The sequence below is a fragment of the Crinia signifera genome, chromosome 5 (genome assembly GCF_055691185.1).
Source record: "Crinia signifera chromosome 5, ASM5569118v1, whole genome shotgun sequence".
In the NCBI taxonomy this organism is placed as follows: Eukaryota; Metazoa; Chordata; class Amphibia; order Anura; family Myobatrachidae; genus Crinia; species Crinia signifera.
This window is the reverse complement of record NC_139221.1, coordinates 334762172-334783643: the sequence shown is the minus strand read 5'-3', so window position 1 is coordinate 334783643 and position 21472 is coordinate 334762172. Positions and strand designations below refer to the sequence as shown.

The 21472-nt window shown below is 51.2% G+C and overlaps 1 protein-coding gene across 7 annotated transcripts in view; it reads left to right on the top strand.

Moving 5' to 3' along the window:
- The window catches only part of MROH1 (maestro heat like repeat family member 1), a 405085-nt gene that overhangs the window by 5916 nt on the left and 377697 nt on the right, over nucleotides 1-21472 (top strand). For all 7 annotated transcript variants that reach the window (XR_014444044.1, XR_014444045.1, XM_083145076.1 and 4 more), the window contains exons 2-4: nucleotides 1445-2332; nucleotides 11296-11441; nucleotides 13905-14036. Coding sequence is in view for 5 of the 7 variants with exons in the window: in XM_083145076.1 (XP_083001202.1) it covers nucleotides 2311-2332; nucleotides 11296-11441; nucleotides 13905-14036 (300 nt within the window). In the remaining 2 variants the exon portion in view is untranslated. The remainder of the gene's footprint in view (nucleotides 1-1444; nucleotides 2333-11295; nucleotides 11442-13904; nucleotides 14037-21472) is intronic.

The following is a 21472-nucleotide window of genomic DNA, read 5'->3' as shown; positions in this document are numbered from 1 at the left end:
TAAGAGGAGGTAGACGAGGGTTGGTGTCGGCATTCTGCAGGGTATGAGGAGGTAGATGAGGGTTGCTGTAGGCGCTCCGCAGGGTAAGAGGAGGTAGACGAGGGTTGGTGTAGGCGCTCTGCAGGGTATGAGGAGGTAGATGAGGGCTTGTGTAGGCGCTATGCAGGGTATGAGGAGGTAGACGAGGACGAGGGTTGGGGTCGGTACTCTGCAGGGTATGAGGAGGTAGACGAGGGTTGGGGTCGGTGCTCTGCAGGGTATGAGGAGGTAGACGAGGGTTGGGGTAGGCGTTCTGCAGGGTAGGAGGAGGTAGATGAGGGTTGGTGTCGGCGCTTTGCAGGGTAAGAGGAGGTAGATGAGGGTGGTGTCGGTCCTCCGCAGGGTAAGAGGAGGAAGATGAGGGTTGGGGTCGGTGCTCTGCAGGGTATGAGGAGGTAGACGAGGGTTGGTGTAGGTGCTCCACAGGGTAAGAGGAGGTAGACGAGGGTTGGTGTAGGTCCTCCACAGGGTAAGAGGAGGTAGATGAGGGTTGGGGTCGGTGCTCTGCAGGGTATGAAGAGGTAGACGAGGATTGGTGTAGGTCCTCTGCAGGGTATGAGGAGGTAGACGAGGGTTGGTGTAGGTCCTCCGCAGGGTATGAGGAGGTAGACGAGCGTTGGGGTCGGCGCTCTGCAGGGTAGGAGGAGGTAGATGAGGGTTGGGGTCGGTCCTCCGCAGGGTAAGAGGAGGTAGACAAGGGTTGGGGTCGGTGCTCTGCAGGGTATGAGGAGGTAGACGGGGGTTGCTGTAGGCACTCTGCAGGGTATGAGGAGGTAGATGAGGGTTGGTGTCGGCGCTCCGCAGGGTATGAGGAGGTAGACAGGGGTTGGTGTCGGCGCTCCGCAGGGTATGAGGAGGTAGACGGGGGTTGCTGTAGGCGCTCTGCAGTGTAAGAGGAGGTAGATGAGGGTTGGTGTTGGTCCTCTGCAGGGTATGAGGAGGTAGATGAGAGTTGGTGTTGGCGCTCCGCAGGGTATGAGGAGGTAGATGGGGGTTGCTGTAGGCGCTCTGCAGGGTATGAGGAGGTAGATGAGGGTTGGTGTCGGCGCTCCGCAGGGTATGAGGAGGTAGACAGGGGTTGGTGTCGGCGCTCCGCAGGGTATGAGGAGGTAGATGAGGGTTGGTGTTGGTCCTCTGCAGGGTAAGAGGAGGTAGATGAGGGTTGGTGTCGGCACTCCGCAGGGTATGAGGAGGTAGACGGGGGTTGGTGTCGGCACTCCGCAGGGTATGAGGAGGTAGACGGGGGTTGGTGTCGGCGCTCCGCAGGGTATGAGGAGGTAGACGGGGGTTGGTGTCGGCGCTCCGCAGGGTATGAGGAGGTAGACGGGGGTTGGTGTCGGCGCTCCGCAGGGTATGAGGTGTGTAGGATTGGTGCATCAGTCATACTGTATTTGTTTCTCTACAGGTAGTAACATTTCCCAGATCTCTCCAGAGATCTAATATGGATATTCCGTCTCTGACCAACCAAATCTAGTCCCGTCCCCTTATCTCCAGAGCCCGACACTTGCTGCTCCTCTAGTCACGAGGATTCGATGCTACAAACAGTGTTCCTGTTCTTCTGAATCACCTGTGCCTGTCCAGATTAGGAACCTCATTGCTGTACTATCGGATCATCTTCAGGGGACGTACCTCCTAACTGCACCTGTCTCCAGTCTTCCAGAGGCGTGCCCGGGGTGCCCATTTGGGCGGCTTCCTAGATGGTATTCTGTGTTCCTCCCAGAGGCAGCACAAGCTCATGTGACAGTCCATGGCATTCCTCCACGCTGTGATCCATCCAGTGCAGTGCTAACCTCAGCAAGCAGCTCCACGCTGTGATCCATCCAGTGCAGTGCTAACCTCAGCAAGCAGCTCCACGCTGTGATACATCCACTGCAGTGCTAACTTCAGCAAGCAGCTCCACGCTGTGATCCATCCAGTGCAGTGCTAACCTCAGCAAGCAGCTCCACGCTGTGATCCATCCAGTGCAGTGCTAACCTCAGCAAGCAGCTCCACGCTGTGATCCATCCAGTGCAGTGCTAACCTCAGCAAGCAGCTCCACGCTGTGATCCATCCAGTGCAGTGCTAACCTCAGCAAGCAGCTCCACGCTGTGATCCATCCAGTGCAGTGCTAACCTCAGCAAGCAGCTCCACGCTGTGATCCATCCACTGCAGTGCTAACCTCAGCAAGCAGCTCCATGCTGTGATACATCCAGTGCAGTGCTAACCTCAGCAAGCAGCTCCACAGTGGATATTGCTCAGTAGAAGACTCTGCACCAGTGGAAGGACAGGACAATGGCCACCTCCAGCATAAAGCGTAAGTGCTTGTGTTACAGTACTGTTATTATACCTCTGCAGACCTGTATCTCTCCATCACACAGATGTGTCCTCAGTCACCTAGCTATGTATATGGTGTGAGACGGAGAGCGAGTTCCATGGCCCAGCTCTGTCCTATCGGTCCTCTGTCTCCATCACGCAGATGTGTCCTCAGTCACCTAGCTATGTATATGGTGTGAGACGGAGAGCGAGTTCCATGGCCCAGCTCTGTCTTATCGGTCCTCTGTCTCCATCACACAGATGTGTCCTCAGTCACCTAGCTATGTATATGTGTGAGACGGAGAGCGAGTTCCATGGCCCAGCTCTGTCCTATCGGTCCTCTGTCTCCATCACACAGATGTGTCCTCAGTCACCTAGCTATGTATATGTGTGAGACGGAGAGCGAGTTCCATGGCCCAGCTCTGTCCTATCGGTCCTCTGTCTCCATCACACAGATGTGTCCTCAGTCACCTAGCTATGTATATGGTGTGAGACGGAGAGCGAGTTCCATGGCCCAGCTCTGTCCTAATGGTCCTCTGTCTCCATCACACAGATGTGTCCTCAGTCACCTAGCTGTGTATATGGTGTGAGACGGAGAGCGAGTTCCATGGCCCAGCTCTGTCCTAATGGTCCTCTGTCTCCATCACACAGATGTGTCCTCAGTCACCTAGCTGTGTATATGGTGTGAGACGGAGAGCGAGTTCCATGGCCCAGCTCTGTCCTATTGTCCTCTGTCTCCATCACACAGATGTGTCCTCAGTCACCTAGCTATGTATATGGTGTGAGACGGAGAGCGAGTTCCATGGCCCAGCTCTGTCCTAATGGTCCTCTGTCTCCATCACACAGATGTGTCCTCAGTCACCTAGCTATGTATATGGTATGAGATGGAGAGACAGTTCCATGGCCCAGCTCTGTCCTATCGGTCCTCTGTCTCCATAACACAGATGTGTCCTCAGTCACCTAGCTATGTATATGGTGTGAGACGGAGAGACAGTTCCATGGCCCAGCTCTGTCCTATCGCTCCTCTGTGTCCATCACACAGATGTGTCCTCAGTCACCTAGCTATGTATATGGTGTGAGACGGAGAGCGAGTTCCATGGCCCAGCTCTGTCCTATCGCTCCTCTGTGTCCATCACACAGATGTGTCCTCAGTCACCTAGCTATGTATATGGTGTGAGACGGAGAGCGAGTTCCATGGCCCAGCTCTGTCCTATCGCTCCTCTGTGTCCATCACACAGATGTGTCCTCAGTCACCTAGCTGTGTATATGGTGTGAGACGGAGAGCGAGTTCCATGGCCCAGCTCTGTCCTATCGCTCCTCTGTGTCCATCACCCAGATGTGTCCTCAGTCACCTAGCTATGTATATGGTGTGAGACGGAGAGCGAGTTCCATGGCCCAGCTCTTTCCTATCGCTCCTCTGTGTCCATCACACAGATGTGTCCTCAGTCACCTAGCTGTGTATATGGTGTGAGACGGAGAGCGAGTTCCATGGCCCAGCTCTGTCCTATCGTTCCTCTGTGTCCATCACACAGATGTGTCCTCAGTCACCTAGCTGTGTATATGGTGTGAGACGGAGAGCGAGTTCCATGGCCCAGCTCTGTCCTATCGGTCCTCTGTCTCCATCACACAGATGTGTCCTCAGTCACCTAGCTGTGTATATGGTGTGAGACGGAGAGCGAGTTCCATGGCCCAGCTCTGTCCTATCGGTCCTCTGTCTCCATCACACAGATGTGTCCTCAGTCACCTAGCTATGTATATGGTGTGAGACGGACAGCGAGTTCCATGGCCCAGCTCTGTCCTATCGTCCTCTGTCTCCATCACACACATGTGTCCTCAGTCACCTAGCTATGTATATGGTGTGAGACGGAGAGCGAGTTCCATGGCCCAGCTCTGTCCTATCGGTCCTCTGTGTCCATCACACAGATGTGTCCTCAGTCACCTAGCTATGTATATGTGTGAGACGGAGAACGAGTTCCATGGCCCAGCTCTGTCCTATCGGTCCTCTGTCTCCATCACACACATGTGTCCTCAGTCACCTAGCTATGTATATGGTGTGAGACGGAGAGCGAGTTCCATGGCCCAGCTCTGTCCTATTGTCCTCTGTCTCCATCACACAGATGTGTCCTCAGTCACCTAGCTATGTATATGGTGTGAGACGGAGAGCGAGTTCCATGGCCCAGCTCTGTCCTAATGGTCCTCTGTCTCCATCACACAGATGTGTCCTCAGTCACCTAGCTATGTATATGGTATGAGATGGAGAGACAGTTCCATGGCCCAGCTCTGTCCTATCGGTCCTCTGTCTCCATCACACAGATGTGTCCTCAGTCACCTAGCTATGTATATGGTGTGAGACGGAGAGCGAGTTCCATGGCCCAGCTCTGTCCTATCGGTCCTCTGTCTCCATCACACAGATGTGTCCTCAGTCACCTAGCTATGTATATGGTGTGAGACGGAGAGCGAGTTCCATGGCCCAGCTCTGTCCTATCAGTCCTCTGTCTCCATCACACAGATGTGTCCTCAGTCACCTAGCTATGTATATGGTGTGAGACGGAGAGCGAGTTCCATGGCCCAGCTCTGTCCTATCGTCCTCTGTCTCCTATCACACAGATGTGTCCTCAGTCACCTAGCTATGTATATGGTGTGAGACGGAGAGCGAGTTCCATGGCCCAGCTCTGTCCTATCGGTCCCCTGTCTCCATCACACAGATGTGTCCTCAGTCACCTAGCTATGTATATGGTGTGAGACGGAGAGCGAGTTCCATGGCCCAGCTCTGTCCTATCGGTCCTCTGTCTCCATCACACAGATGTGTCCTCGGTCACCTAGCTGTGTATATGGTGTGAGACGGAGAGCGAGTTCCATGGCCCAGCTCTGTCCTATCGGTCCCCTGTCTCCATCACACAGATGTGTCCTCAGTCACCTAGCTATGTATATGGTGTGAGACGGAGAGCGAGTTCCATGGCCCAGCTCTGTCCTATCGGTCCTCTGTCTCCATCACACAGATGTGTCCTCAGTCACCTAGCTATGTATATGGTGTGAGACGGAGAGCGAGTTCCATGGCCCAGCTCTGTCCTAACAGTCCTCTGTCTCTATCACCCAGATGTGTCCTCAGTCACCTAGCTATGTATATGGTGTGAGACGGAGAGCGAGTTCCATGGCCCAGCTCTGTCCTATCGGTCCTCTGTCTCCATCACACAGATGTGTCCTCGGTCACCTAGCTGTGTATATGGTGTGAGATGGAGAGCGAGTTCCATGGCCCAGCTCTGTCCTATCGGTCCCCTGTCTCCATCACACAGATGTGTCCTCAGTCACCTAGCTATGTATATGGTGTGAGACGGAGAGCGAGTTCCATGGCCCAGCTCTGTCCTATCGTTCCTCTGTGTCCATCACACAGATGTGTCCTCGGTCACCTAGCTATGTATATGGTGTGAGACGGAGAGCCAGTTCCATGGCCCAGCTCTGTCCTATCGGTCCTCTGTCTCCATCACACAGATGTGTCCTCAGTCACCTAGCTGTGTATATGGTGTGAGACGGAGAGCGAGTTCCATGGCCCAGCTCTGTCCTATCGTTCCTCTGTGTCCATCACACAGATGTGTCCTCAGTCACCTAGCTGTGTATATGGTGTGAGACGGAGAGCGAGTTCCATGGCCCAGCTCTGTCCTATCGGTCCTCTGTCTCCATCACACAGATGTGTCCTCAGTCACCTAGCTGTGTATATGGTGTGAGACGGAGAGCGAGTTCCATGGCCCAGCTCTGTCCTATCGGTCCTCTGTCTCCATCACACAGATGTGTCCTCAGTCACCTAGCTATGTATATGGTGTGAGACGGACAGCGAGTTCCATGGCCCAGCTCTGTCCTATCGTCCTCTGTCTCCATCACACACATGTGTCCTCAGTCACCTAGCTATGTATATGGTGTGAGACGGAGAGCGAGTTCCATGGCCCAGCTCTGTCCTATCGGTCCTCTGTGTCCATCACACAGATGTGTCCTCAGTCACCTAGCTATGTATATGTGTGAGACGGAGAACGAGTTCCATGGCCCAGCTCTGTCCTATCGGTCCTCTGTCTCCATCACACACATGTGTCCTCAGTCACCTAGCTATGTATATGGTGTGAGACGGAGAGCGAGTTCCATGGCCCAGCTCTGTCCTATTGTCCTCTGTCTCCATCACACAGATGTGTCCTCAGTCACCTAGCTATGTATATGGTGTGAGACGGAGAGCGAGTTCCATGGCCCAGCTCTGTCCTAATGGTCCTCTGTCTCCATCACACAGATGTGTCCTCAGTCACCTAGCTATGTATATGGTATGAGATGGAGAGACAGTTCCATGGCCCAGCTCTGTCCTATCGGTCCTCTGTCTCCATCACACAGATGTGTCCTCAGTCACCTAGCTATGTATATGGTGTGAGACGGAGAGCGAGTTCCATGGCCCAGCTCTGTCCTATCGGTCCTCTGTCTCCATCACACAGATGTGTCCTCAGTCACCTAGCTATGTATATGGTGTGAGACGGAGAGCGAGTTCCATGGCCCAGCTCTGTCCTATCAGTCCTCTGTCTCCATCACACAGATGTGTCCTCAGTCACCTAGCTATGTATATGGTGTGAGACGGAGAGCGAGTTCCATGGCCCAGCTCTGTCCTATCGTCCTCTGTCTCCTATCACACAGATGTGTCCTCAGTCACCTAGCTATGTATATGGTGTGAGACGGAGAGCGAGTTCCATGGCCCAGCTCTGTCCTATCGCTCCTCTGTCTCCATCACACAGATGTGTCCTCAGTCACCTAGCTATGTATATGGTGTGAGACAGAGAGCGAGTTCCATGGCCCAGCTCTGTCCTATCGTCCTCTGTCTCCATCACACAGATGTGTCCTCAGTCACCTAGCTATGTATATGGTATGAGATGGAGAGACAGTTCCATGGCCCAGCTCTGTCCTATCGGTCCTCTGTCTCTATCACACAGATGTGTCCTCGGTCACCTAGCTATGTATATGGTGTGAGACGGAGAGCGAGTTCCATGGCCCAGCTCTGTCCTATCGCTCATCTGTCTCCATCACACAGATGTCCTCAGTCACCTAGCTATGTATATGGTGTGAGACGGAGAGCGAGTTCCATGGCCCAGCTCTGTCCTATCGGTCCTCTGTCTCCATCACACAGATATGTCCTCAGTCACCTAGCTATGTATATGGTGTGAGACGGAGAGCGAGTTCCATGGCCCAGCTCTGTCCTATCGCTCCTCTGTCTCCATCACACAGATGTGTCCTCAGTCACCTAGCTATGTATATGGTGTGAGACGGAGAGCGAGTTCCATGGCCCAGCTCTGTCCTATCGGTCCTCTGTCTCCATCACACAGATGTGTCCTCGGTCACCTAGCTATGTATATGGTGTGAGACGGAGAGCGAGTTCCATGGCCCAGCTCTGTCCTATCGGTCCTCTGTCTCCATCACACAGATGTGTCCTCAGTCACCTAGCTATGTATATGGTGTGAGACGGAGAGCGAGTTCCATGGCCCAGCTCTGTCCTATCGGTCCTCTGTCTCCATCACACAGATATGTCCTCAGTCACCTAGCTATGTATATGGTGTGAGACGGAGAGCGAGTTCCATGGCCCAGCTCTGTCCTATCGGTCCTCTGTCTCCATCACACAGATGTGTCCTCAGTCACCTAGCTATGTATATGGTGTGAGACGGAGAGCGAGTTCCATGGCCCAGCTCTGTCCTAACAGTCCTCTGTCTCTATCACCCAGATGTGTCCTCAGTCACCTAGCTATGTATATGGTGTGAGACGGAGAGCGAGTTCCATGGCCCAGCTCTGTCCTATCGGTCCTCTGTCTCCATCACACAGATGTGTCCTCGGTCACCTAGCTGTGTATATGGTGTGAGACGGAGAGCGAGTTCCATGGCCCAGCTCTGTCCTATCGGTCCCCTGTCTCCATCACACAGATGTGTCCTCAGTCACCTAGCTATGTATATGGTGTGAGACGGAGAGCGAGTTCCATGGCCCAGCTCTGTCCTATCGGTCCTCTGTCTCCATCACACAGATGTGTCCTCAGTCACCTAGCTATGTATATGGTGTGAGACGGAGAGCGAGTTCCATGGCCCAGCTCTGTCCTAACAGTCCTCTGTCTCTATCACCCAGATGTGTCCTCAGTCACCTAGCTATGTATATGGTGTGAGACGGAGAGCGAGTTCCATGGCCCAGCTCTGTCCTATCGGTCCTCTGTCTCCATCACACAGATGTGTCCTCGGTCACCTAGCTGTGTATATGGTGTGAGACGGAGAGCGAGTTCCATGGCCCAGCTCTGTCCTATCGGTCCCCTGTCTCCATCACACAGATGTGTCCTCAGTCACCTAGCTATGTATATGGTGTGAGACGGAGAGCGAGTTCCATGGCCCAGCTCTGTCCTATCGGTCCTCTGTCTCCATCACACAGATGTGTCCTCGGTCACCTAGCTATGTATATGGTGTGAGACGGAGAGCCAGTTCCATGGCCCAGCTCTGTCCTATCGGTCCTCTGTCTCCATCACACAGATGTGTCCTCAGTCACCTAGCTATGTATATGGTGTGAGACGGAGAGCGAGTTCCATGGCCCAGCTCTGTCCTATCGGTCCTCTGTCTCCATCACACAGATGTGTCCTCAGTCACCTAGCTATGTATATGGTGTGAGACGGAGAGCGAGTTCCATGGCCCAGCTCTGTCCTATCGGTCCTCTGTCTCCATCACACAGATGTGTCCTCAGTCACCTAGCTATGTATATGGTGTGAGACGGAGAGCGAGTTCCATGGCCCAGCTCTGTCCTATCGGTCCTCTGTCTCCATCACACAGATGTTTCCTCAGTCACCTAGCTATGTATATGGTGTGAGACGGAGAGCGAGTTCCATGGCCCAGCTCTGTCCTATCGGTCCTCTGTCTCCATCACACAGGTGTGTCCTCAGTCACCTAGCTATGTATATGGTGTGAGACGGAGAGCGAGTTCCATGGCCCAGCTCTGTCCTATCGGTCCTCTGTCTCCATCACACAGATGTGTCCTCAGTCACCTAGCTATGTATATGGTGTGAGACGGAGAGCGAGTTCCATGGCCCAGCTCTGTCCTATCGGTCCTCTGTCTCCATCACACAGATGTGTCCTCAGTCACCTAGCTATGTATATGGTGTGAGACGGAGAGCGAGTTCCATGGCCCAGCTCTGTCCTATCGGTCCTCTGTCTCCATCACACAGATGTCCTCAGTCACCTAGCTATGTATATGTGTGAGACGGAGAGCGAGTTCCATGGCCCAGCTCTGTCCTATCGTTCCTCTGTCTCCATCACACAGATGTGTCCTCAGTCACCTAGCTATGTATATGGTGTGAGACGGAGAGCGAGTTCCATGGCCCAGCTCTGTCCTATTGTCCTCTGTCTCCATCACACAGATGTGTCCTCAGTCACCTAGCTATGTATATGGTGTGAGACGGAGAACGAGTTCCATGGCCCAGCTCTGTCCTATCGGTCCTCTGTCTCCATCACACAGATGTGTCCTCAGTCACCTAGCTGTGTATATGGTGTGAGACGGAGAGTGAGTTCCATGGCCCAGCTCTGTCCTATCGGTCCTCTGTCTCCATCACACAGATGTGTCCTCAGTCACCTAGCTATGTATATGGTGTGAGACGGAGAGCGAGTTCCATGGCCCAGCTCTGTCCTATCGGTCCTCTGTCTCCATCACACAGATGTGTCCTCAGTCACCTAGCTATGTATATGGTGTGAGACGGAGAGCGAGTTCCATGGCCCAGCTCTGTCCTATCGTCCTCTGTCTCCATCAGACAGATGTGTCCTCAGTCACCTAGCTATGTATATGGTGTGAGACGGAGAGCGAGTTCCATGGCCCAGCTCTGTCCTATCGTCCTCTGTCTCCATCACCCAGATGTGTCCTCAGTCACCTAGCTATGTATATGGTGTGAGACGGAGAGCAAGTTCCATGGCCCAGCTCTGTCCTATCGCTCCTCTGTCTCCATCACACAGATGTGTCCTCAGTCACCTAGCTATGTATATGGTGTGAGACGGAGAGCGAGTTCCATGGCCCAGCTCTGTCCTATCGGTCCTCTGTCTCCATCACACAGATATGTCCTCAGTCACCTAGCTATGTATATGGTGTGAGACCGAGAGCGAGTTCCATGGCCCAGCTCTGTCCTATCGCTCCTCTGTCTCCATCACTCAGATGTGTCCTCAGTCACCTAGCTATGTATATGGTGTGAGACGGAGAGCGAGTTCCATGGCCCAGCTCTGTCCTATCGGTCCTCTGTCTCCATCACACAGATATGTCCTCAGTCACCTAGCTATGTATATGGTGTGAGACGGAGAGCGAGTTCCATGGCCCAGCTCTGTCCTATCGGTCCTCTGTCTCCATCACACAGATGTGTCCTCAGTCACCTAGCTATGTATATGGTGTGAGACGGAGAGCGAGTTCCATGGCCCAGCTCTGTCCTATCGGTCCTCTGTCTCCATCACACAGGTGTGTCCTCAGTCACCTAGCTATGTATATGGTGTGAGACGGAGAGCGAGTTCCATGGCCCAGCTCTGTCCTATCGGTCCTCTGTCTCCATCACACAGATGTGTCCTCAGTCACCTAGCTATGTATATGGTGTGAGACGGAGAGCGAGTTCCATGGCCCAGCTCTGTCCTATCGGTCCTCTGTCTCCATCACACAGGTGTGTCCTCAGTCACCTAGCTATGTATATGGTGTGAGACGGAGAGCAAGTTCCATGGCCCAGCTCTGTCCTATTGTCCTCTGTCTCCATCACACAGATGTGTCCTCAGTCACCTAGCTATGTATATGTGTGAGACGGAGAGCCAGTTCCATGGCCCAGCTCTGTCCTATCGCTCCTCTGTCTCCATCACACAGAATGCTCATCCCGGCCGTGTTTGCTGCTAGGAGCTGGCCCGGAATGCTTGTGGTTTGTGGGGTAATCTGGTGCTTGATATCTTCTTGTCTTCTGCCCAGGACTCGCGGTCACCCTCATGGACGCCTCCACAGACAAAGATCACGAAGTGCAGGAGCAGATTTATAACTCGCTGTGTTTCATGGGAGAGACTGCGCCCGCGGAGATACTGGAGTCATGTGATTCCTACCTGCGCCAGCATGACAAGGTAAGAGACCTCTCCGATCCGGGTACACAGAACAAGCCCCGTAATATGTGGTGTAATGATGGTGCCCATCTTCTGCTTGTTACTGTTTGGTTCTGTAGTAATCACACAATGAGTCTCTAGTAATGTCTTTTCTGAGTCACTACATATAATATTATGGGGTGGACTTCTCTTCTGTGGCTGTGTCCAGGTGAGGGAACGTTAGGTCAGAGCAGTAAGTGCCCCGTGACCGTGTCCAGGTGAGGGAACGTTAGGTCAGAGCAGTAAGTGCCCGTGACCGTGTCCAGGTGAGGGAACGTTAGATCAGAGCAGTAAGTGCCCCGTGACCGTGTCCAGGTGAGGGAACGTTAGGTCAGAGCAGTAAGTGCCCCGTGACCGTGTCCAGGTGAGGGAACGTTAGGTCAGAGCAGTAAGTGCCCTGTGACCGTGTCCAGGTGAGGGAACGTTAGGTCAGAGCAGAAAGTGCCCCGTGGCCGTGCCCAGGTGAGGGAACGTTAGGTCAGAGCAGTAAGTGCCCTGTGGCCGTGTCCAGGTGAGGGAATGTTAGATCAGAGCAGTAAGTGCCCAGCCGCTGTGTCCAGGTGAGGGAATGTTAGGTCAGAGCAGTAAGTGCCCCGTGACCGTGTCCAGGTGCGGGAACGTCAGGTCAGAGCAGTAAGTGCCCTGTTACCGTGTCCAGGTGAGGGAACGTTAGGTCCGAGCAGTAAGTGCCCCGTGACTGTGCCTAGGTGAGGGAACGTTAGGTCAGAGCAGTAAGTGCCCCGTGACCGTGTCCAGGTGCGGGAACGTTAGGTCAGAGCAGTAAGTGCCCCGTGACCGTGTCCAGGTGAGGGAACGTTAGGTCAGAGCAGTAAGTGCCCCGTGACCGTGTCCAGGTGAGGGAACGTTAGGTCCGAGCAGTAAGTGCCCCGTGACTGTGCCTAGGTGAGGGAACGTTAGGTCAGAGCAGTAAGTGCCCTGTGGCTGTGCTCAGGTGAGGGAATGTTAGGTTAGAGCAGTAAGTGCCCCGTGACCGTGTCCAGGTGAGGGAACGTTAGGTCAGAGCAGTAAGTGCCCCGTGACCGTGTCCAGGTGAGGGAACGTTAGGTCAGAGCAGTAAGTGCCCCGTGGCCGTGTCCAGGTGAAGGAACGTTAGGTCAGAGCAGTAAGTGCCCCGTGACCGTGTCCAGGTGAGGGAACGTTAGGTCCGAGCAGTAAGTGCCCCGTGACCGTGTCCAGGTGAGGGAACGTTAGGTCCGAGCAGTTAGTGCCCCGTGGCCGTGTCCAGGTGAGGGAACGTTAGGTCAGAGCAGTAAGTGCCCCGTGGCCGTGTCCAGGTGAGGGAACCTTATCTCAGAGCAGTAAGTGCCCCGTGGCCGTGCCCAGGTGAGGAAACGTTAGGTCAGAGCAGTAAGTGCCCTGTGGCTGTGCTCAGGTGAGGGAATGTTAGGTCAGAGCAGTAAGTGCCCCGTGGCTGTGCTCAGGTGAGGGAACGTTAGGCCAGAGCAGTAAGTGCCCCGTGGCCGTGTCCAGGTGAGGGAACGTTAGATCAAAGCAGTAAGTGCCCCGTGGCCGTGTCCAGGTGAGGGAACGTTAGGTCAGAGCAGTACGTGCCCCGTGGCTGTGCCTAGGTGAGGGAACGTTAGGTCAGAGAGGTAAGTGACCGTGCCCAGGTGAGGGAATGTTAGGTCAGAGAGGTAAGTGCCCTGTGACCGTGCCCAGGTGAGGGAATGTTAGGTCAGAGCAGTAAGTGCCCCGTGGCCGTGTCCAGGTGAGGGAACGTTAGGTCAGAGCAGTACTTGCCCCGTGGCTGTGCCCAGGTGAGGGAACGTTATCTCAGAGCAGTAAGTACCCCGTGGCTGTGCCCAGATGAGGGAACGTTAGGTCAGAGCAGTAAGTGCCCCGTGGCTGTGCCCATGGTAGGGAACGTCAGGTCAGAGCAGTAAGTGCCCCGTGGCTGTGCCCAGATGAGGGAACGTTAGGTCAGAGCAGTAAGTGCCCCGTGGCTGTGCTCAGGTGAGGGAACGTTAGGTCAGAGCAGTAAGTGCCCTGTGGCTGTGCCCATGTTAGGGAACGTTAGGTCAGAGCAGTAAGTGCCCCGTGGCTGTGCTCAGGTGAGGGAACGTTAGGTCAGAGCAGTAAATGCCCCGTGGCTGTGCTCAGGTGAGGGAACGTTAGGTCAGAGCAGTAAGTGCCCTGTGGCTGTGCTCAGGTGAGGGAACGTTAGGTCAGAGCAGTAAGTGCCCTGTGGCTGTGCTCAGGTGAGGGAACGTTAGGTCAGAGCAGTAAGTGCCCCGTGGCAGTGCTCAGGTGAGGGAACGTTAGGTCAGAGCAGTAAGTGCCCTGTGGCCGTGTCCAGGTGAGGGAACGTTAGGTCAGAGCAGTAAGTGCCCCGTGGCTGTGCCCATGTTAGGGAACGTTAGGTCAGAGCCGTAAATGGCTGTGTATGTTCCCTGATGTGTTACCACCATTGTTTCCTCTCCTCAGCTCTCATACATCCACCGCACCATCATCCTGAGGGCCATGGAGACTGTGGTAAAGAACAACCTGACATCACTGAGCAAGGAGACCGCCAAGATGGTCATTCTGCTGGCCTCCAATGAGATGACCAAGTCTAAGGTGGGTGCCTATTGTCTGGTAATCTCTTGGTGCTGGTCGGATACCCGCTGAGATTGCTGAGCGATTGTCCATGTGACTGCAGGTACTGGGCACCTTGTGTCATTAATTACATAAAACAGGAATAGTCTCACTTGCGCTGGAAGTATTGTCCCAATATAATAATGTGCATGGAATCCAATTTTTCCTCCGGTTCAAAGAATTGAATATATGAAAAAAAGGAGAGAAACAACAACAGTGTAATATTGTAATGGTATATAAGTCCTCCATTTTAGGTGCGTGGACCCTATGGAAAATGGTGCTCCAAAGTGCCCAAACGATCCAAGGATGATATAGGGTCACCTCACTCGTGCAAACGTCTGAGGTTGCTTACATAATAAGATAGTGGACACTCATATAAAGGTATCTTTCGATGGGATATCTCACCCCTTCAATCCAGTAAAGAACAGTGTAGGGTCACTTAACTGACAGCATATGTACCATACTATCTGTACCCGGGTATTAGAAATGGCCACACAATACCGAAAGAATATGATCATAACACCGTAGAGTTAAAAAGACACTTGATTCACGGTGGGCAGCGGGGGGCGACGCGTTTCGCACATGAAGCATTTTTTCAAGAAGGCTCTTGAAAAAGTGCTTCATGTACGAAACGCGTCGCCCCCCGCTGCCCACCGTGAAGGACCTGCCATCCCGTGCAAAGAGCCCATTTCTCTAAGCCGCAGAAAACGTCTTGCAAGTGACGTCACCTTTCGGCTGGCACCGACAGGACGGAGGAGAGGAAGATGCGGCTTTTCAACACACTCTGCCGCAAGCACCTCCCACCGAGCCCTGGCTTCTCCCATCATATCAGCTGGCGCCGACAGGGCGGAGGAGAGGAAGAAGCGGCTTTACAACACACTCTGCCGCAAGCACCTCCTGCCGAACCCCGGCGTCTCCCATCGTTTCAGCTGGGCCGACAGGGCGGAGGAGAGGAAGAAGCGGCTTTACAACACACTCTGCCGCAAGCACCTCCCGCCGAACCCCGGCGTCTCCCATCATTTCAGCTGGGCCGACAGGGCGGAGGAGAGGAAGAAGCGGCTTTACAACACACTCTGCCGCAAGCACCTCCCGCCGAACCCCGGCGTCTCCCATCATTTCAGCTGAGCCGACAGAGCGGAGGAGAGGAAGAAGCGGCTTTACAACACACTCTGCCGCAAGCACCTCCCGCCGAACCCCGGCGTCCGTAATCCTTGATTACAGCCAATGTTAAGATCTTTGCTAAAGTATTGGCCAATAGGCTCAATCGGGTAGTCAAGGTTTATAGTGTGCCCAGACCAAACAGGGTTTATGAGCGGGAAAGCTACCTCGGAAAATATTCGAAGGGTCTTTACATATCTTCAGACATTGGAATACACAGGGGCGGAGGCAGTGGTGGCGTCGTTCGATGCCAATAAGGCATTCGACTCGGTGGAGTGGATATATTTGTGCGCAGTATTGAAAGCCTTCGGCTTCGGACCACGCTTCATTGGCTGGATCTTTCTGATGTATGGAAAACTGACAGCCAGAGTAGCGATAAATGGATTTGTGTCAACGCCATTTTGCCTGTCAAGAGGTACACGGCAGGGCTGTCCCCTGTTGCCACTGCTGTTTGCAGTGGCAATCGAGCCAATAGCATGTAAGATAAGAGCGGCACTAGGGATAGAGAGGAATAGAAGTATAAAGAACTATAACATCGTTTCCTTATATGCAGATGACCTGCTGGTCGGGGTATAAAATTATCATAGGGACCTGCCAAAAGTGATAGCCCTACTCAGTAAATTGGAATAAATCTAATTTATTGATAGTGGAAGGGGGAGGCCGGGACGATGCTGTGGTGGACACTCTTCTCCCAATGTCGAGAAAATTAAAATATCTTGGGATTGTTAATTCCAAGGACCCTAAGAACTTCTATATAGATAATGTAATTCCTTTAATTGAAGAAATTAAAATTAAGTGTAAATGCTGGATGAAGTTACCATTAAATTTGATGGGGCGCATAAATCTTATAAAAATGGTGATTCTACCCAAGTTTTTATACATTTTTCAGCAATCCCCGATATACATAGGTGAAGATACATTTAGGAAAATTAATAGTATAACTACATCTTTTTATATGGAGAAACAAACGCCCTAGAATTAAAAATGATACCCTGATAGGAGAGCGAGAGCGTGGGGGGCTGGCAATGCCAAGCTTCAGGCTTTATTATTTGGCAACCCAGTTAGCCCATATCAGTAATTGGATCAGGGAGCGGGAAGAGCCACCCGGTATGTAGGATCTGGTTGGAATAGTTGCCCCATGGCAAACTCCGCTCCAAGTAATATTGGCGGCGGGGGGTGGTCGGGGGACACAGCCGATCATGGCGCAGGCAATAAAAGTATGGAAACGAGTGGGTAGAGTCACCAACTATGAAGGACTTGATTTCCTGTTTTCCTCCAAACATATGTAAAAACTGAAAATAGAACAAGGGGGTAGAATCTGGAATAATTATGGTATTAACTCGGTGGGACAGATGTATGATAATAATTTACTAAAATCTTTTTTACAACTTCAGTGGGAATATGGGATACCCAAGATGATGTTCTATGGATATCTACAAATGAGGAGTGCTCTCTCCCAATACATTGGGGTGGAAAATCCCAAAACTATTATAGAAACACCAGTCAAAAAATGTATTAATAAGATCAGTGGTGGGCAAAGAGTCTCTAAAATGTATAAATATCTTTTGAACTATAATCAAGAGAACGATCTCCCAGAGTTAAGAACTAAGTGGAGGATAGATATCCCAGAAATTAGTGACGAGGATTGGAAGCTGGCCATGGCATCAACAAGAGGTGCGACTAACTTCCTTAGAGTCCAGCAGGTCCAAATAAATATTCTACACAGGACCTATATAACCCCCGTGAAATTGAGTAAATTCTCAGGGAACACAGTGGACAATTGTCCAAAGTGCAGGGAACTGGGTTGCTCTTTTTTCCATTTGCTTTGGCAGTGTAAAGAGGTGCAAAGTTTCTGGCAAAAGGTCAGAGATATATTAGTGGACCTGGGTATCCCATTCCAGAGTGTGCAGCCAAGCAGCTGTATATTGGGCATATGGCCTAAAGAGAATACTACAGCTGAAATACGACAAAATGCTCTAAACCTCTGTGCAATCGCGAAGGTCATCATAGCGAGATCCTGGATGGCCAAGGAAGGCCCAGATATTAGTAAGTGGGTAGAATTAGTAAATATCATGATAGAGCACGAAAAACATATTCACATGTCAAGAAAAACAGTAACAAAATTCTATAAGGTATGGGGGGGTTGGTACAATAAGGGGTATGTATAGGGGGAGGGGAAAAAATGTATAATGGGGCACAGAAAACTGAAAAGGGCGTCCTTTTTTTTCTATTCCTGTATTTTATGTGTCTCGGTTTTCTTCTTCTGTCTTTTCCTTTTAATAGATGTGTTCCCCTTTACTTGCGTTCAGCAAGGCCACATTGATAGAAATAGCACTAACAAACATAATCGAAAAAAAAGAGCACTGACGAACACTGTAGAGAGTTAAAGTGGTTTCACGTTAATATATAATAGTAAGATAAAGAAAATACGTATATCAAACACTTGTCAAAAATCACTATAAATTAAAGTAAGAGTAAGATATATCTTGGGAAAATAGGCGGAAAGGTTATTGGGAGTAGTTAAACCAGGATCAAGAGGATAATTAGAGGGGGAGTTAGTAAAGTAGATGGTCAAAGCACAGAAAGGTAACAAAATATCGGAGCATAGGAGAAGAATGTGAGGACCCCCCCCCCCCCCCAAAAAAAAAAAAGCATTCTAATGTAGGTAAAACCATATGGTTAGGTAAATGCGTTATTATGATATATTGTATTGCTTGCAAGTAGTGTAATTGTTTGTGTATGGTAATGTTTATATATTACGTGATGTTAAACGTATATGTCCTGTCTATTTTTGTTTTTAAAAGTATCAAATAAAAATGAATCTAAAAAAAAAATACAACACACTCTGCCGCAAGCACCTCCCGCCGAACCCCGGCGTCTCCCATCATTTCAGCTGGGCCAACAGGGCGGAGGAGAGGAAGAAGCGGCTTTACAACACACTCTGCCGCAAGCACCTCCCGCCGAACCCCGGCGTCTCCCATCATTTCAGCTGGGCCGACAGGGCGGAGGAGAGGAAGAAGCGGCTTTACAACACACTCTGCCGCAAGCACCTCCCGCCTAACCCCGGCGTCTCCCATCATTTCAGCTGGGCCAACAGGGCGGAGGAGAGGAAGAAGCGGCTTTACAACACACTCTGCCGCAAGCACCTCCCGCCGAACCCCGGCGTCTCCCATCATTTCAGCTGGGCCGACAGGGCGGAGGAGAGGAAGAAGCGGCTTTACAACACAGTCTGCCGCAAGCACCTCCCGCCTAACCCCGGCGTCTCCCATCATATCAGCTGGCGTCGACAGGGCGGAGGAGAGGAAGAAGCAGCTTTACAACACACTCTGCCGCAAGCACCTCCCGCCTAACCCCGGCGTCTCCCATCATATCAGCTGGTGTCGACAGGGCAGAGGAGAGGAAGAAGCGGCTTTACAACACACTCTGCCGCAAGCACCTCCCGCCGAACTCTGGCGTCTCCCATCATTTCAGCTGGGCCGGCAGGGCGGAGGAGAGGAAGAAGCGGCTTTACAACACACTCTGCCGCAAGCACCTCCCGCCAAACCCCGGCGTCTCCCATCATATCAGCTGGCGCCGACAGGGCGGAGGAGAGGAAGAAGCGGCTTTACAACACACTCTGCCGCAAGCACCTCCCGCCGAACCCCGGCGTCTCCCATCATTTCAGCTGGGCCGACAGGGCGGAGGAGAGGAAGAAGCGGCTCGTGGACATGCATGGTAGACGCCCCATTGCTATTTGCGCTAATGTACGCCTTTCCCTCGATCTCGATCCTCCGAGTAGTCCACAAATTGAAGGCAGAATGGGGCTCATTGATCCTTTTGGCTCCACATTGGCCCAGAGGGATCTGGTTCTTGGATCTGCAGGCTCTTTCAGTGGCCCCTCCACTCTGTCTGCCTCTATGTTTAGACCTGCTCACACAAGGTCCGTGTCTACATCCGAACTTACAGCATCTGGGTTGATGTTGAGACCTCCTCATTAAGAGCCAAAGGCTTTAACTCAAGGGTCATCTCAACTATGCTCAAGGCCTGCAAGCCTTCCTCGGCTGTTGCTTACCATCGCATCTGGCGGGCTTACTTTTCCTGGTGTCACACTCGCAATTTCACTTCCAGGACTTACCGTTTGGTCAGGATTCTGTCATTCTTGCAGAAGGGTTTGGACTATCCGTATCCAACCTCCCTTTGGGCCTTATTCTAGTTCACTCTTTCTGACAAAATCCTTCTTAGATGGACAAAACCATGTGCACTGCAGGGGGGCAGATGTTACTTGTGCAGAGAGAATTAGATTTGGGTGAGTTATTTTGTTTCTGTGCAGGGTAAATACAGACTGCTTTATTTTTACACTGCAATATAGATCTCACTTTGAAGTAAAACCCCCACCCAAATCTAATTCTCTCTGCACAAGTTACATCTGCCCCACCTGCAGTGCACATGGTTTTATCCATCTAAGAAGAGTCAGAAAGAGTGAACTAGAATAAGGCCCTTTGTTCCCCAGGTTGCTCTGTCTGATCTTTCTCTGGTACTAGTGGGTCTTTGGGCCCCATCATTTGAACCATATAGGTATGTGGACCTTTGCTGGCTCACATTTTTTTCAAGGAAGTCAGGGGCCACAGGGATCCCTCCCTGCCGCGTCTGCTTCGGTTGTATTGAAGTAAATAGTTCCTCCGTTGAGTGAACTCACACATGTTACAGTTTTTGGTTCCTCTGTTGAGGGACCTCACATTTGTTCAGAATGTTTCTGTATGGTGTTTCTCTACCTTCTATCTTTTCTCCTCCCATGGCTTGTAAAAAAGTGAGTTGCCTGGCCTGGAGGCAGGGTAGAGGAGGGGAGGAGCCTAGCTGTCTGGGAGGCAGTGCTTTTTCAAAAAGGGAAAAGGGAATTGGGAAGTCTGCACAGGTTAAATAGTTACATAGTAGGTGAGGCTGAATAAAGACTTGCGTCCATCTAGTTCAACCTATGTTTATAGTAGCTTATCCCTTGTTGTATAGTATGTTCCGATATTTTAAAGACAGATATGTTACTTATTCGTACCCATGGATGTTTTAACCAATAAATGTTTATCCAACCTTATTTTAAACCTATTTATAGTGTCTGCCGACACCACTTCTCCAGGAAGAGAGTTCCAAAGTTTGACGGCTCTGACTGTAAAGAATTTTTTTCTGATAGATGAACAAAACCTTTTTTCTTCTAATCTAAACTCGTGCCCTCGCGTCCTAGATTCCTGTCTAGCAGAAAAAAGGGTGTTTGACAGTTCCTTATATTGGCCCCTAATATATTTATACATATTGAGCATATCCCCCCTTAATCGTCTTTTCTCTAGTGTAAATAGTCCCAAATTGTTTAATCTTTCCTCATAGCTTAAATTCTCCATTCCCCTAATAAGCTTTGTTGCTCTTCTTTGTATTTTTCTAATTCTATGATGTCCTTTTTATAGTGTGGGGCCCAGAACTGCACTGCGTATTCGAGGTGCGGTCTAACCAATGATTTGCACAATGGCATAATTACTTTTGAGTCCCTAGTTTCCATGCCCCTTTTAATGCATGCTAGAGTTTTGTTGGCCTTTTTTGTTGCTATATTACATTGAGCACTACACCCTAGTTTGCTGTCTATTTGGACTCCTAGATCCTTTTCGAGTACTGATTTACCCAATTCATCCACGCTTAGGTTATAACTAGCACACTGGTTATGTCTCCCGAGGTGCATGATCTTGCATTTGTTCACATTGAACCTCATCTTCCACTTTTTTCCCACTCATCCAGATTGTCAAGATCATTTTGAAGCGTGGTGACATCTTCTGATGATTTAATAACTCTGCTCAGTTTTGTATCGTCCGCAAAGATGGATACATTGCTGAGTAACCCCATCCCAATATCGTTAATAAAAATGTTAAATAAAATGGGCCCAAGAACCGAACCCTGTGACACTCCACTTAGTACTGGTATCATATTAGATACGGCACTGTTCACGACCACTCTTTGTTCTCTATTACACAGCCAGTTCCCTACCCATCTGCAGATATTTGCCCCTAATCCCATGTCCTCCATTTTATTTATCAACCTCTTGTGTGGTATGGTGTAGAAGGCTTTAGCAAAATCTAGGAAAATCACATCTACAGCATTTCCATTATCAAGGTTTTTGCTAACCTCTTCATAGAAACTATGAAGGTCTAAATATTGGTGCTATAGCACCCAGTAAAGCCCCAAATGAGACAGTATCCACAATTATATTTACGTTCTCTGTGGGGGTGCAGCCAGAGACAATAAAA